This window comes from Charadrius vociferus, unplaced genomic scaffold, assembly GCF_000708025.1.
Source record: "Charadrius vociferus isolate BGI_N301 unplaced genomic scaffold, ASM70802v2 scaffold72, whole genome shotgun sequence".
Taxonomy (NCBI): Eukaryota; Metazoa; Chordata; class Aves; order Charadriiformes; family Charadriidae; genus Charadrius; species Charadrius vociferus.
Genome location: NW_009647830.1, coordinates 8,159,238 through 8,177,060, shown reverse-complemented (window position 1 = coordinate 8,177,060; position 17,823 = coordinate 8,159,238). Strand labels below are relative to the sequence as shown.

Below are 17,823 nucleotides of genomic sequence, written 5' to 3'. Positions count from 1 at the left end.
AGGGAAATGGGAGATGAGGGCCAAAAGCTTAGTGTCATGCTCATAATATAGGACTGCACAGTCACTGGCAGGGAGAAGGAGCTGAAAATGCTTCTCTGTTTGCAAGTTTATTGGCTAATGAAATAAGTCCTGAAGACTTTGAACTATGGAATTTGGGTAAAAGCTTGAGAAAGGAAACCTCCTTTCAATTTTTTCCCTTCCATAGACAAAAATAAGAAGACATCTATGTGCCAAGAGGGCCTGACACTTGAAAATGTCAGGTGACCACATATAATGGGTTTGCAGCTTCAAGAGGGAGCAGGTCCAGAGGAGGGCCACAAAGATGATCAGAGGGCTGAAGCACCTCTCCTATGAAGACAGGCTGAGAGAGATGGAGTTGTTTAGCCTGGAGAAGAGAAGGCTCGTGGGAGACCTTATAGCAGCCTTCCAGTATCTGAAGGGCGCCTACAGGAATGACGGGGAGGGACTTTTTACAAGGGCACTTAGTGATAGGACAAGGGGTAACGGTTTTAAACTAAAAGAGGGTAGATTTAGATTAGATATAAGGAAGAAATTAATCACTATGAGGGTGGTGAGGCACGCGAACAGGTTGCCCAGAGAAACTGTGGATGCCCCATCCCTGGAAGTGTTCAAGTCCAGGTTGGATGGGGCTTTGAGTAACTTGGAGTAGTGGGTGTCCCTGAATCCTATGAAGGTTGAAAAAATGCTGAAGGAGTTGAGCTGAAAGGTCAGGGAACTTTCATAGCAACCTGAGGAAGGTTGGAGGTTTGTAATTATGTTTAGACTTCCGATTTTTTGTTCCCATGTGTAATAGTTCTGAATTATTTTTTCCTCTCAATCTCAGAAATGTTCCCAGGATAGAAAAAATGATTTGTGCTTCAGCTTACCTGAGAATAAAGGCATTTGGCTTAAACTTAAGGAAAAAAACATGCTCAGCTTATTCACGCGAACAAACTTATAAAAAGAAGCAAGATTTAATCTTTGTTAGAGAAAAAAATGTATCCAGAAAGCACAGGAAGTACAGTTTCACTCTCATTTGAGAGAAAAATAAATACACTCATATTTTAAGGTATCTGTATATTACCAAAACTTTCTCTATCTTCCCCCCCCTTACTGTAACCCTCCCAAAACACCTTTTGAAATAGTCTAAAGAATTAAGATTGCTGATGAATGAAAACCAGCAGTTTTGTAAGATGCTGCATAACAGACAAATTTGATAATATAAGCAAATTGCTCTTTTCCTACTGAACCACTGCAGAAAATGTCTATATCTTGTTTAAAGCCACATAATCAAAAACCCTGATGTTAAAAAATTACATACATTAAGCTACGTAATTAATAAAAACATCAACCCAACCAAAACAGCCTGAATCACATCTGCTGGTACTTAAAAAGTCCTGCATTTTCAAACTAATTACTCTAAAACCTGTGACTAGCTTTATGAGGAATTCCTGAAGGTATGTATCCCTCTAGACAGAACAAATGTGGCTTTTCCATGAAAGAGTAGTTAAATAGCTGATAGTGCATTAACAAAATGCATTGGTTTTGCACTTGATTAAAATTAAATAATTAGTTTTTTTGCAGTTACTTGCAGTGAGGTATGTTTTCATTTATTATATAGAGCAATTTAGTTTTAAAAAGCCAAAGAATTAAGTTCTGCTGTTTCGAATGAAAAAAACACAGCATGTTTAATACCTGCCACCGTTTTCTTTTGTATTTTGCTGTTTACATTTTTACTGTGGACCTTAAGGAGCTGTAAAAAAAAGGAGTATTAATACTGCCACTTTGCAGAAGCTCAAGGTCATGCAACCACAGCAACTGGATCTGCATATAAAGTCTCCTGCCTTTGTTCTGACCATTAGCTTGCACTGTTTCCAGACATCAAGTAATGGCATAGAGATATCACAGTATGATAGACAATTCTGTTTAAATGTCTCTATAACCATCAGTAACGTCCATCCAGGCATATTAGAATGCACGTATACTTTAAAAGTACATCTACAGAAATTACTGATGATCAAGAAACAACGTTTTCAAAGTATATAGCAATTTTAGTGGTTGTTTAAAGACTGGTCTATAAACATCATACGTATATATATCTCAATACAGTCAAGATTTGGGATCTCTTGCATGAAAGACAGCAAACCTAGCAGTTAAGTGTCTCTTATTATCCCGCTAAACAATACGTAAGTAAAGGGAATAAATTGCAATAGCATATTACTATTGCGTATAATATCAATTTCTTCACTCAGCTTCTGTCAAGTAGACAATTTATAATAATGAGAAATAGAAAACAGAGAGTTTATGTCAGAAGAAAGGTAAATTGAGGCCTAAAATGAAGACTATGGAGGTGTAAACTTCACAGAGCAACAGCATGCTAATTAGATTTTTTCATTTGTGGGAACCTGCCCCAAAATTGTAACCTGAAAATTATCATAAAATCAGAGTTCTCAATTTTGAATATATTGCAGTTTCTTCTTGATTTTCAGTTTTATTGCAAGCTTTGCAGTGCATTTCTGTTAAGCAAAATGATGTACTATACACTTTTTATGTTCAAAAACCTGCTTACATTTGTTATTAATAATAGTAAGAGATGTTACTCAGGCTTAATAAAGCCTTTTTTAATATTTAAGCATATATGTCTCATGAACAATCTTTTCTATGTTTTCTGTACAGTTTTAGCATGTCAAACTCTGCTTCTAGAGTAGTACTTCTATGTATTTTAGGTCTGAGATTAAGAGCCAGAAAAGCCAAATCAAATGTATTGCGCCTTTTTTGACTAAATAACTGAGTTTTATAATTAATTATAACTGTATAATTATTGCCATGTGATTAAAATGCTGAACCAGTGCAATATATACTAACTGAAAATGTTATGCTTCTGAGAGCATCCTCCACAGCTATCCCTTTTACAAAAGGCAGAAATACAAAGTTTTGCAATTTGCAGTAATTACAAGAAAGCAGAAAACATTTCAGAATAACATAACTCAATAATTGAAAAGTTACCATGCATTCAAACATTTTCAGCTGTAGATTCGACAGCCTTAATGCCAGTTATTAAAACTATGGTTCACACAGGTAATTGCGGGTTTGGAATTCAATGGAATAAAATAAATGATTTAATTAATTTTCTTTCTCTCATATTACAAAGTGCATTAAGTTGTTCCTTTAGCAATTTTTTCCCATTAGCATAAGAACAATCAGGCATAATATAAAAGTGTACTTGTGAAAAAGTCTAAGGAGCTGGGTTTTATTCAGTAATGAATGGCTACATAAACAGTTTCCAATCCTCAGGAAACTAGAGGATTTAGTAATGAATAAAACACTTTGCAATTATTCAAGTTTTGGATGACTCTTTTCAGTTACAGTGTTTGTCTAAACTGAAGCTGGATCTGCTTTTGCAATTGTTACAGTGCCTCAGGAAGATCTTGTGCCAAGAGAAGTACTTGTAAGGAACTGCCTCCCCTTCCTCTCCTCCCCGCAAGATGCCGGGTGAAAGGGTAAGTGCAGATTTCCACTATTCAGTCTTGCTGAAGACTTTGTGCATTTGGATGACACGTATGTTGGTAAGGATCATAGTCTGTCTCTGAACGGGATTCTTTTGATCTAACAGGATTTTTGGCCATTATCAGTTCTAAATTAAAAAATCTCATAAACCAAAAGAAATTTGAGGAATTAAATTATAAAAAATCATCTGCATGAGAGAAACTTTCATTAAGAATTACTTGGAAGTCTGAACAGAACTAATACTGTGTCTCCTTGTTAAGAGTCTTCAGAGTTAAGAATTTCATTGCACCTATTTATAAAGTGAGAATCTAAAATTAGGCCTCATGACCGCTTGACAATGACTTTGGGTACAAGTAAATAATAATGTCAAGAGCTTGTTTCAGGCCCTTTGTGACTGAACTGTGTTATTTTCCCCTGAGGAGGAAATAAACAGCAGTTTTAAACATAAAAGTTTTTATTTTTAGTGCATTTACACTGAAAGGGAAATCTAGAATGTAAACTAACTTTTTTATTGAAGACCACTTAAGAATTCTTTTAGTTCATGGAGAGATTTCAGAGGGAAATATTAAAGCTTAGTCTTTCAACTGAATTGCAAGATTTGTCACTGTTATGTTCTCAGGAATTACATTTTTTTCCAAGTTTCAGCTTTGAGAATGGTCTTCAGTGTCTAGGATAAGCTATTTGCCTAACCTACTGCTTAAGTGAAGAGAAAAAGACCCCTCAGTGACAACACATTTAAGCTATCTTACAAGGGGATGATTCTTCAAATGGTATACCTTTTTTTCTTCATTGAAAGCAGCTGCATTATAGCTCAATTGAACACCAGGCTTTTAGGAGGCTACAGTTTGGTGATGTAATTCTTGTCCCAAACATCATCTTAAATTGGGAAAACAGGGTTTGTATTACTTAATTTTAACCACCTATAAGTAAGGTATCGAAGCCAAGATGGCCTTTTAGGTCCTCTTTTTAATCAATGGAGAAAAACTGGTACCTTCAGAGAGCCAACAGGTGAGACTGACATTAGCCTCCACTGTCACTAGAGCAGAGACAACATTAAATTCAACATTAAAATTTAGACAGGAAAAATCAGGAGATGGAGTTAGAAGAGCATTTAATGAATTCTAAATTTTAACTCCTTTCTTGTGGAGGTTTATATTTTTTTTTGGAGAAAAAAATTCCTCACAGAAGTCCAAAGAGAAGGAACAAAATTAAAAATAGGGACTAATTAAGAACTGTAGTTTACAGTGACAGATCTTGTGATCGCTAAAGGTAAGAATAAGAATATTCTTGTTCAATGGCAATTAATGAATTGCTTACTGATTTTAGTGGTAACAGATAGAATCCAAAGAATAAAAGGTAACCTCTGAGTTGTTGGTTTATTTCATTCTTTTAAGAAAGCATCTATTTAGAGCCTGTCTTAAGGTACTTTAAAAAAAAAAAAAAAAAAACAACCAAAAAACCCTAAACTAAAAGACCCCATAACTACATCTCAAATCCTGCATTTTTCCAGGCTTGTCAATTCTGAGAGCATCATATTATTATATTTCATATTACTATCTTCCATTAAAAATGGTACTATTTACAGACTGAAATACTAAAATTGCCTTGGAGAAGTCATGCTGAAAATCCGGAAGACTGGAGATTAATCATACGTTATGTGTCGAGGAAGCTTTTTTCCTCTGCATAGAAGCACGCCTGAAATTGGAATCAATCAGCACAAATCATAGCCAAGAATTTATCATATTGGCCCATTCAAGGATTGTAGTCAGAAATCCATAATGATTCAGATAGTGAGAGGCAGTATCTTCTAAGAATGCAGTGTAAATAATTTCTCGATGTTCCCTCAAAAGCAGAAACTTTCCAGAAAAATGATTGTTTTAAAATGCTCATTTTTTTTTCCCAGATAGGGAGGACAAACTAACATTTGCCAATATTAAAGCACAGTATTTTTTGTCTTAGCTATTAGTTATTTTAACTATATTGTGCTTGTACTTTGATTATTTGTTATATCTTAAAAGAATTTAAGGTGATGGAAATGTTTATCTAGAACTCCTTCTGCCAGTTCTCCTACAAACATGATAATCTTTAGCTGAAAAATAAATTATTACACACATTACGTGATAAAAAATAGCTTCTATACAATGCAGAGTCAGTCTTTTCTCAGTTGTACATCCCAAATTCTCATTAATGTTTCCCACTAATGTGTAAGAGTTCAATTTTGGCCCAATGACTTTCCATTATCTGAATAGTTTTACTAAAAAAAAGATAAATGACCTATTATACTACAAGTGAATAACTTGCTTCTTTTATTAACAAAATAGATTTCTTATTCTACCTTTCATAAGCAATAGCAACTCCTCCCTTCTTCTATTTTAAGTCATGGGATGTATTTGTTTAAGCAAGAAAAATGAAATTACATGCCTTTCAGATTTAGTATTACACATCTTCATATCTGTCCTGGTTTGAGGTAAAACAGAACCAATTTTGGTCAGTAACTTCACTTCTTAGCGAAGAACAAGGTTAAGTAGAAAAAATATAGCCTCTCACTGCGTTCCTCATTTTCCTTATTGCTGTTCTGCTGATTTCAACTGACAGGAGCATTGAGCTAGGTGGGAAGCAAGGTAAACGCAGAAGGAATGCTGAATAAATTATCATTGTAGTTATTTAGTTGCACCATCAAAGCATATCGAAAAAAATACCAGTAATTCAGAATTTGGATAGGCCAAGACCTCACTTGTAGTACAATATTCATTGACCCTTAAATATATCATGTGAAGTAACCTCAAGATGCACAAGCTTCTGTGGGTAACAAAGTATCAAATTCACATAAGGAGGCTTCGCATTTAAATTACGCAAAAATCCAAGATATTTTGAACATACATTAGGGCAGGATATGGTCCTTTGAATGTTATTCTCAATGCTCGTACCAGCAGCAACCGTCATCTGAAAAAGGGGGCAACAGAGATTCCGCTGAATGGAACAGAATTTTGTACAGTGCTACAGTATATTTAAATTATACCATGCTAACAAGATGAATGTTATTATCATTCAAGCAAGCTGATCTAAGAGAACAAATATATGGCTCAACTGAAATTTACACAAAAAAATTGAAAGTATTGTTACATCTCCTGGCTCGTGAGGTGCTGAGAACAACCAAATACTAAGTCACTTTGGTGTTCTGTACTTCGTTCACAGAAGTGAACTCTGAAGCACTGTCTAACAGTCAGATAACTATGGAGAAATCATCATAGCTCCATGGCTAATTTTAATCTGAGGTCTCTACATAAAGCAAGAGGTTTACCTGTTTGTGAGGTTTGAAGAAAGTACGATTTTCTCCCCCAAATTAAAATATCTCATAGGAAGACATCAAAAGAAGTAATCCTAATACATTATTAGGTATAATTTACCTATTAAATTGATAAATTTTTCATCCTGTCTCATACTTCTCTGTTGCACCAAACAATCGTAAGAGTGGGAAAATAGTAGGAAAAAAGCAACGTGCAGTTAAAAATCTGGAAGTCCCTTCAGCTATCTGAAGAATATATTGTAGCATTGAATGTTATTTTTCATGACTTTTAATTTGTCTTTGCAGAGCCCAAAATATAACATTCTTCTTTAGGAAGACCCCAACTAGTAGGCAGTCTGACCAGATGACATTTCTTCAGATCTCAATATTTACTTCACAGGAAATTAACAGCAGAAATTTGCAAAAAGTTCTAGAAGTCCTTTTTGAACCTCCAGTTCAATTTATCCTGATAGCCATTTTAAAAAACCCACCCAGTTCTAGACTAAACCGCTAAACAATTTCTTTCTGTTGTTTAGGCATATGTAACAATACATACAATGTTCATGCTAATTATAGTTGAGCTTCATCATCTCTCAAAGTAAATATTGATGTGAGCTTTATTTCTGTGATTATTTGCCAACTCAATTCAGTAAACCTTGTATTCAGAACTGACAAAAACATAGTATTTTTGGATTCAAGTATTGCTAATAGCACAATATAACATTTGGAAGACACAACATATTGTAAGATACGTTTTATAATGACTTTACTATTATAATTTCTGAGGAAGTTAAGCCTCACTGTGTATTGTGACTTACTTTTGCAATAAACAAAAATGTGCACATTATCAACACATTCAATAACAGCCACAGGCATGTGTCCATGTTCACCTATATACAAACCACATATTGCCAATGAACTTCACATTGTGATTTGTAACAGTTTTTAAACATTTGAAATAGTTTTCATCTTTCAATGTTTTAAAGGAGACTTACGCTATTACTGATAACAGAAAGAGTAAATATTGAATTTTTAGCCAAACTCTCCACGTATGCTGGCAAGCTCTTAACCTGCTTGTGTTAGATTACCCTTCTTTAGTTTTACACCCATAAATAATTGAAAACATTTTTATAACACTTTTTAATTTGTTTTTAAAGGAGATTTCACTTCATTCAAAGCAGCTACTTTTGAAAAGAACATTTCCATGCAAAGCAACTTCATGATCAATTCATGTATCACATATAGATGGATCTTTAACACCACTGTTGCTCCAGAATTTTATAAGGAAAACACAGTCTACATTATGTCAGCATGACACCGTTTTAAATAAACAATATCTCAGCACAAGACTTATAAATTTAGGCACATTATAAACTTTATCCATTGATTATTCCAGTCTTATGCATCTCAATTTAATAATAGTTTAATGCTTATTAAATTCAATCTTAATATTTATACATATACAACTACTAAAAAAGGGTTGAAACAATGCACCTGAATTAATGTGTAAACAGTTTACACATTTTTGCACATTTTTTAATTTTTGTACGTCTCATGTTCTCTGATAATTTGCACTTTTGTGGGAAAAGGTAGAACTACTGTATACTTTTGACTGCTGCATCTGAGCTCTGTTAACTGATTAATCTTTGCTGTCCATCACCATTAGCAGCAATAATCTCTGAATAACTTTAGCCTAATTTTTCAAATCATCTTGTAAATAGTTTTCCCCCTCTTTCCTCTTGTAAAACTGTGATTAAAGATTTATTGCTGAAAGGTATAAAATGAACAGTGTTCAATTCTAGCAGCTAATAGGTTTATAGTCCAGTATTTTGACTCTTCAGACCTACTAAGAGAAACTTTACATCGTTGGAAATGAGTGATCCCTGATATTTCAATGCCATAAGGCTATTTACTTATAGCCAGGGTAATTTCCTATGCAACTGGACTTATAGTACCTAAAATGCCAGGTGTAAGAGAAGAGAAATGAAAGAAAACTATTTAATAGGTTCAAAACTGTTCAAAATTATTCAAAAAGTGTAAAATTTGTGCATTAATTCTAAAATTGTTTGTCTTCAAACTATGCATGTTAAGGTAAATACATCATACTGTCATGAAGATTTTACTGGCAATCATTTGAGATACAAAATCCATGAATGAGTTATGCAGTGTAAGTAATGCAGCAATTTCCATCTCATGCATGTTGATGAAATATTTATCCCATTCAGGAATGCATCTAATATTATAGCATCTACTTAGTACTTTGTACTCTAGTAACTATAACCTATCAGAATTAATATTCATGAAACTTTCTATTACAGTTTGGTCTTCCTCCTTGAGGAAATGCATTAAAATTCATCAGAGGAGACAATAGGGTCAACAGGGGAGAGAAAATTCTGAAAATGAAGCTCTAGAACAGCCATATATTCTTGCTTGGCATGAGCACTTCAGCTACTATTTGTTGTCAACCACATGCATGGGGACAGATTCTCAAGCTGTATCCTAAATGATGGACCCAGAAATGTTTCCAGGCTCCTTCTCCTCTCTCTTTTGGATTTCCACATACAAAAGCCTTGTCTGACGCTGTGGCACATCTGAAAACATTTTCAGAAAATGCAACACCTATGAAAAGCCCTTTAGGTACACACACAACTGAGCTACACCTCCTGGAGTTTCCAAGACCACATCAGACAATAATCAAGAACAGTGCCCCACATATGCACCAAACTGGCCTGCATTTCACAACTAAATGGAAATAGTGGCAAAGGGTACATGAGACTACAATTTCAACCTTTTGTGGAAGCACTAAAATTAAACGAAGTTTTAGCTAATCCTGTAAGTTAACCTATGAGAAATAGGTGAAAATTCCTAAGTCTAACATTGAAATTCCTGAGCTTACACTAGGTAGTAACTGCATTTTTTACCTGGTTAGTTACACCAGGCTTTCAGGTGATCTTGCTGCTCAGATGACATAACACAGGACATATTTTCCAAAATACCAACATTGTTAATAATCCAAACCTTCTTAGCAAGTCCCCAGTCAAAGCTCTGGTAAAGCAGGAACTCCTGCTCTCAGTTATGGTGTGAGCAGTACAGCACTAATTTCAAGGCTATGTCCAAAATAAGGACATGGAATAAAAAAAGTAAGTCAGATTTTATAATCAGTGGCATCCAAAGCTGTTGACAAATTCAAAGATATTCACCGAACAAATCTAATTTGTTGATAGATTGTAGAAACTAGTAGAGAATCTTCCCAAATTCTTTGGCTTCTACAATGTAGGTATCTGACAGGCGGAACCTGCTCATGAGAAAAATAATGATAATCCTGCTCTGAGAAATAAAAAAATCTCCCTCAGAGCAATACTTGGTGTTTCTTGACAAGAATTTTGTGGTGACCACTCTTACATCACTCACCACAGTCCAAAAGGCTTTTTAAGTGTTTTAGACTATTGAAAATTTTCTTTACTTGCATTAATTAGTGAAACTAAGCAATGTCATAAAAGAACCGTTTCTTCTCTTATATGTCATCTCTTTGGGGGGGGGGAGCTAACTGAGGTCATGCTTAGCAAGCCATCTGAACAGCTGCCAAGGTAAAAAGCCCAAAAGGAATAGACCAGTTGCATACTTTCTAAAGCCATTCCTTAGAAAGTACCCTATTTGTTACTTTAGTAGTTGGAGAAAAAAACCAAGGCAAACCCAAAAAGAATGCTTCCACAATACATAGATACAATATTTCAAGAAGTTTGTATTCCATAGTGAAATTCACTGCCTATGCTCTGTGCTCAGGCTTGGAAAGCAGCTTCAGGTAATCCTACACTGAAGTGAAGCCTGTTTCATGTAATATCCCACTCACCTCACATGATTACTTCAACAACCAATACTTTCAGCTCAAGTTGAAATGTTTAATCTATATTGTACTGATACATATATGTACACAAATGTACACTAATGCAGGATCCATTGGTTTGGGTTTTTTTTCGAGGTTTTTTTTTTTTTTTTTTTTTTTTTTTTAAGTGTGGGCTGGACTAGAAGTAATGCTACAAAACAAATATCCCTTGTTAAAATTGAAGACCATAGGGTCATCACGGCACGTCATGGTACATTACACCATAGATACAGCAGATATCTGTGATATTATTGGCAGTGTGAGTCTATTCTTCTAACTTTGAGAATGGACATGTGAATTCACAGTAACAAAATATATTCTTGGGTGCCATTCATATTGCCTGTTCTGAAGAGAAAGACAAGTGTGATATCCAGATGTTGGCAAAGGGTACTTTAATAACTGCAAAGGTATATTTAAAATTCACAGACTGCATACTGAATACCTATCTGTAACATCCCACCAACATGTTCTCATTTATGGAAGACCATTTCAAAACTTGAATGAACAGGACCCTGGGGCACCTCTTCTAGCTATAAAGTTAGGCACACATGGACTAGATGACCTCCAGAGATCACTTCCAACCAAAGTTATGCTATGATTCTATTATTTTACAATACTAAATGTTATTTGGTGTTACAGCACATAGGATTTTCATTATGCTAGGCTTGGTACCCAGAAATTGAGAAAGACAGACAGCTCCTACAATAGCAGGGAACAAAGGTTGAAGGATCTGAAGATTTACCACCTTACCCAGTCTATCCCGAGACAACCTGGCCAGAATTTTAATCCTGACAGTAGTCCTAGTGACAGCGCTGCAACTGCCTGAAGTTTCAAGTGACGGAAAAGTTGGAAGCTCTTGGGGCTTGCTCTGGATAAATTAAGTCTGTGACAACCTGTGACAATCAAGGTCTGCCTTCATTAACAACATCATTATGAACTAAAAACATGTCATTCCTTTTCTGCAGCCACCTCAGAGACTCACTGGCACTTTTTAAATCTTAAAACTGTCTGTAAAGGCTGGCTTAGAAAGCAATGCAGCAATGAAGGTCTTGCAGGTCTAGCGAAGACCAAACTTGCCAGTCAAATGCAGCATGCTTTTGGGTAAGGGCTGACCGCAGCCTCTGGGACACACTAGAGCCCAGAGTTTGAGACTCACCAGGAAAGCTGAATGCCACCAGGTGGCTCAGACTCACAGCCCACTTGCAAGGTAGACTTCTGGGTGGAAAAGAAGTTGGAAGGCAGACCATGCCACACTTATAACTGTTGAGGAGGACGCTCCTTCAGTGTAAGAGACATAACTAGGGAGGACAAAAAATGTAAAGGATACATTTGAATCTCTCCTGACTAGTCAAGTGGAGGATTTAACTGACTAAAGAAATTGGTATTTATTTTGGAAAATAAGCCCAGCAGATAGATGCATTGAAACGCTTCTGGAAATTACGTATTAGCATTGGTATCTCATATTGAATAACTAATTGAATTAATATTTAAATCCCAGTAAAATACACTTCTGGGTATACAGCAAAATCAGAGCTTGTCCCTAACGCTGGAACTCAGCCTGTATGAGCCTTATATAGCACACAAGTTCTCAGTAAAATCTGTGAAATCCCCCAACTGTTTATTCAATGGAAACGCACAGTTATCCGTAAAAAATTAGTTTGACCTCTTAATATATATAATTTAAATTAAACAAAGAAAAAGTCAGCATAATTTCTTTTAGCATTTGAACTAGGAAAAAAAGTTAGATATTTTCTGCAAAAAAATTCAACAAATCCATCAACAATAATCTTTTCACTAAATCTAATGCTTTATATCGCCCCATCTTACTATCAGCTGCCTTTAGGATATCAAAGTTGCCTTTGTGAGGGGCGTTTTATCTGAAACTGTCAGCTGGTTCTGTTCAGAAAGTGTACTTTTATTGTTGAACCAAAATATACATTATTTATTTTTTTCCTCCATCTAAAATAATAATTTAATATATGAACCTTGTTCTTTAATTATACTTCCTAATTCGGTTAACTATTCAGTTATGTGTAATGACATTGTAAATATGGGAAGTAAATGAATGGTCCTAAATTATTAACTCAATGCTTTTAACTCAACAGAGTTGAAAGTTTCCGTACTCTAAATTACGGAAATCAAAAGGAATTGCATTTGTAGTACCAGAATGGGTGTGTCTGTGCATGTGTGGGTACATATATTATAATTTTGCATATATAAGATGCAATATATACAGATAACCATATAAGCTTGTTTAGCCTGGAGAAGTGAAGGCTCCAGGAAGACCTTATTGCAGCCTTTCAATACTTAAAGGCAGCTTATAAGAAAGACACGAACAGACTTTTTAATATGGCCTGTAGCAATACGAAAGGGGTAATGATTTGAAACTAAAAGATGGTAGATTTGGACTAGATATGAGGAAGAAATCTTTCACGATGAGGGTGGTGAAACACTGCAACAGGTTTCCCAGAGAGGTGGGGGATGCCCCATCCCTGGAAACCTCCAAGGTCAGGTTGGACAGGGCTCTGAGCAACCTGATCTACTTGAAGATGTCCCTGCTCATTGTAGGGGAAGTTGAACTATATGTCCTTTAAAGGTCCCTTCCAACCCAAACCGTTCTATGATTTGATATATATTGTACATATACACACACACCTGTATCTATCCACATATATACACGTATACACACTATACATAAACTAATAATTATTATATGCTTGATGATGATAACCTGCAGGAAAAAAAGTAAAAAAGTAAAAAAGTAGCTCTCTGGTATGTACACTGACCTTTACATAGTTGACTTTGTACATATGAGTATTCCCACTGAGCTACAGAGAACCTGCTATCTCAGCAGAGTTAAATCTACATGTAAAAATTTGCAAGATCTGACCCTTGAAACCTAATATGTAAAAAGAAAGATCTTACAGTCTGAATAGTAATGATGATACAAGGTAAGAAAATACATCATTAAGTGAGCATTTTAAAGAGATAATAAGATTCATATTTATTTGTTTACCTGTATCACAGTGACGGAACTAAATATTCTTTATTTAATCATTTTAAAAATCTTTCGAGAAGTGAATGCTGAGAATCACCATAGTTGAAATAACCTCTTATATTTACACTATAAATACTGATTTGAATGTGCTGAACTTAGGAGAAATTTATTATAGCAAATAAAGATTTGGAACAGTGATCACAGAATTGGAGTTTGAGTTCATATAGCCATTAAAATTACTCAAGATCATGTCTCTGTGCTGTACCGAGGCACAGAAATAATTCAGGCCTATATTTCATCATTAAAAATTTAGTTAATAAAAAGAGTCTAGAAAAGGACTGTCTGAATAGTTCTTAGTCAAAACCAAAATATATTTCCTTGCCTAATTGTCAGAATTTCCTTCACATAAGTCATTTCAAACTACAAGATTTTTTTTTTACTACAAGTGTAGAAAACAAAGGACATGCTCATTTGATACCATGTAAAAATATGAAACTAGATGAACATGTTAGAATGTTGTACTAATTGGTTTTCAAACTAGGTCTGTGGAAATCATGCTAACTACTCTTTTGCACTGTCTAATGAAACATGAAGAGCGTGATATTTATGTTCCAGGTCCAGTTCCAAGTCATTTGATCGATGACTAGTCGAGAAAGAAAGAAGGAAAAAAGGAAAGAAGGAAAGAAGGAAAGAAAGAAGGAAGGAAGGAAAGAAAGATAGATAAGGTAAAATAACAAAGCAAATCAAGAAAAACCCACAGAGTACATCTACAGTGCTTTCCTCCACTCCCTGAAATTCTGCTCATCTAATCAGCCAGCTGCCAGACCTGTCCCCAGCCTACAGTCATAATCTTTTTTGTCACCGAAGCCCAGGCTGCCTGGAAGGAAGATCCAGCAGTTCACATGTGCCTGCATACTGCTCTGCAATAAGGCAAACGTAGTTTAGGAAGGAGTGTTAAGAACAATGCTAAACTGTGCACTTGGTCCCAGGCGCTCAGACCTCTGACAGATCCAGGTTAGACTGAGTGCACCTGAGGAGCACTCAAAAACCTCACAGGTTTCAAAAACCTCACAGATCTTGTGGGAGAGGGAAATCTCAAAAACAAGACATGGATCACAGGGACTATCAGATCTTTCTCAAAGGCAAAATGAAGTAAAAATTCTGCAAATGCATTCAAAATACAGTGAATCACTTCCTCTAATTTGAAAATTTTGTTTCCTGTAGTCTTATTCTTACTATATGATTATGGTAGAGAGCAAAGCCAAACGAAGGCCTGAATAATTTTCAGCAACAGCATACAACTTTGCTTGCCCCACAAAAGTTAGGTGAACCCCATTCAAAGGCTGTTGCTGTTCCAGTCCTCAGATTTATACATATGGACAAAAAACAGAAGAGTGAATCATAGTTTTATTTTGTAGTAATAAATATTTCCATCACTTCTCTGAATGCATGTGCCGGCATGTCAAGTGTCCCGCAAACAGAGGGACAAATTACCCTCTGATTTCCTGGAAGCAAGATGAGGCAGAAGAAAATGTCCCCATGGGTGAGTGAAGAATGCAGTACCTTCTTGCGCACCTGAGAGAAATTCTGCTCTGTCTGCGCTATGGAGGGCTCTGGCACATGGCTGTTCTGCATGAGTGTGGGCACAGAAAAAGGAGCCGCCAGTACAACTGCCCCATGTATGTTAGGGAAGCCCAGAAGGGTATACCTCAACTCTCAATTAACATGTGCAAGGAGAAGGTAAGATGGCAAGGGATAGAGCACAGAAACCTTCATTCAGGCTTGTGATCATGTCAATCTCAGTGCTTATTTTTCATGTCCTTATCAGGTTACTTTAGGCTGCAGACAGATAGGATTCAGGTTCACAACAGTGTTTTTACATTATTTATAATTTATATATCTTCAGGGAGAATATAGCATAAAGACTAAATTAAGCTCTTTTTTGGGGTAATTTTCCAGTAACATAACAGCTAAAAATAAACCTCACAGCGTGAATGTGTGTAATAATGCTGAAAAGCTTGAAAGACAGTCTTGAGGCATTTTGCAACTACACATTCCCACTCGGTAAGAGGTGAATGTGTTTCTCCCTGAAGAAGCAAATCAGTGTTTGTACTTTTGATTTAAGTACCATGTTATCAAGCTTCATGACTAGATAAGTGTTCTTATGATGGGAAAACCACAAAAAAAAACCAAACCCCACACCACTATAAATTTTCAAACATCAACATTGAGGGCAAGTTAATTGAATCTTAAAAGAAGAGACTGGTGTTTTGCTGTTTCTGGCTTGTATATTTACTTAGGAAAGCACAGGTTAGACAGGAAAGTCTTTAAAGTATCACTTAACACATGGTTATAATTTAACTATACATACATATACATAAAAGAATTTGGGCTGTGCCTAATCAGTTGAAATATCACCACCAAGCCAAATCATCGGAATATAGACTGAACAATTTTGGCCAACTGTAAAGTGGTCCTTCAATAACAGTCCTCAAGAGAAGTCTATCTGGAAATTGTAATCATAGGTAGCTAAGCTTCAGTAATGGTTTATCCTTTGCACACTTCATATTAAAAAAACAGCCATTGCAGTATAAAAAAAAAACCAACCAAACAACCTGTATTAATTTAAAATTTCCTACATCTGTCTGGGAACTTCTGCTGTACCCTCTCTGCAAGTCATCACCCGCTTTGTCACATATGAGCTTGTACCATCTATGCTATGTTTGTTTATGAATTCCCAATATGCCAGACTTTAAATCTAGACCTATGATGCCTTCTAGGAAAAGTAAGAGAAGGCATATGAGAAGAAGTTATCTCTTCAGACAGTGAAGTGGAAAACTACTGTTTTACTCCTCTTACAAATGAAAAGGGACATAACGTCTTCCCTGACCTCAGTCCCATGGTGCAGGATGAAAAAGAAATGACTTGACACAGTCCATCCCCTGCGGTCAGGGAGGCCAGTCATGAAGGACTGACCATGCCCCCACCACACTGCTGTGTTCAGTGCAGCTGTGTCAAGAGACCTGCAAAAACCTACCTCGAGTTATTTCAGAAAACTACTTCAGCCACTATGGCGACAAACCAAGAGCAAGGTTGACTTTGACTCTGCATCCCCCACCCCAGACTCTGCAACACAGCTCAGGGATAGGGGATATAGGAAAGGCCCTATTTAACACCTCTTGGATGGTTCATTAAATTTTAAGTATGAAGGACGTGAATGCACAGCAAAATATAATAACCTTACACCAACTGAGTGTATAACTAAAAGTTGTCTTGGTATAGCTTTGATATGTACAGTTACCAGCCTCTCAAACCACAATCCTCAGTCTTAGACATTGTCACATCATTGGTAACTTCCACTAAGACATTTTTGAACATTATCTGAGAAAATACTCTATCAAAAGCATTTTATATACTTTCTTCTTTCATATACTTACTTCCCTGGCCCTACCTTTGATTTAAATACATTCTGAAAAGGTATCCACAAAAAAGAAAGTGCTTCTTTTCAGTTATGATGATTTCCTCTTTGGCATTTGTCTACGTAGTCATTAGGACAATTTATTTCTGATTTATCTTTCTTTGGAGAATAGAAAAATCTATGTTTTTAAAACTATAGAGTTGGAGAAAGTTAAAGAGGAAAATAAAAACTACATAAAAACACTCCCTCTCTTGGCTGATGATGCAAGAGGGAGGAGGTTTATTGATTAAAGCTCTGCCAATGCTAATTCCAGCAGCAATAGGTCTGCTGAGATCATCAGGGTAAATCCTAGACGCTACAAAAATAATTTCATATTCTAGTCTCTGTTTTTATACAATACCACTTTTATACCTATAACCTCATTCTACAAGCCCAGTTAATATGGCTAACACTGTTGCACACTGATTTTTCTCATAGCCTGTCCCCTCAGAGAAAAAACACGTACAGATACATAGATAACTGCAGTCTGCCAAGTGTTTTGGTCAGAACTGTTCAGTTTGATGGTTTGTCTTAAATGTTTATCCTTCTAGAGAAGACATTGCTGAAAAAATACAGCTTGCTCTTGAAGATACGAGTGGGACCAGCAAATAATAGTGCTAATTTAATGCTACCCTGTTGGGCCAGCTTCTAAGCTATCTGGCTCTCTTCCTCCCTGTCTCACTGATGACTGT

At 35.8% G+C, this 17,823-nt stretch overlaps 1 protein-coding gene across 1 annotated transcript in view; it reads right to left on the bottom strand.

The window, feature by feature from the left end:
• Nucleotides 1–17,823, bottom strand: part of PPFIA2 (protein tyrosine phosphatase, receptor type, f polypeptide (PTPRF), interacting protein (liprin), alpha 2) — a 358,128-nt gene that overhangs the window by 161,799 nt on the left and 178,506 nt on the right. Inside the window, exon 3 of the mRNA XM_009882625.1 lies at nt 6,388–6,450. Coding sequence (XP_009880927.1) covers nt 6,388–6,450 — 63 coding nt within the window. The remainder of the gene's footprint in view (nt 1–6,387; nt 6,451–17,823) is intronic.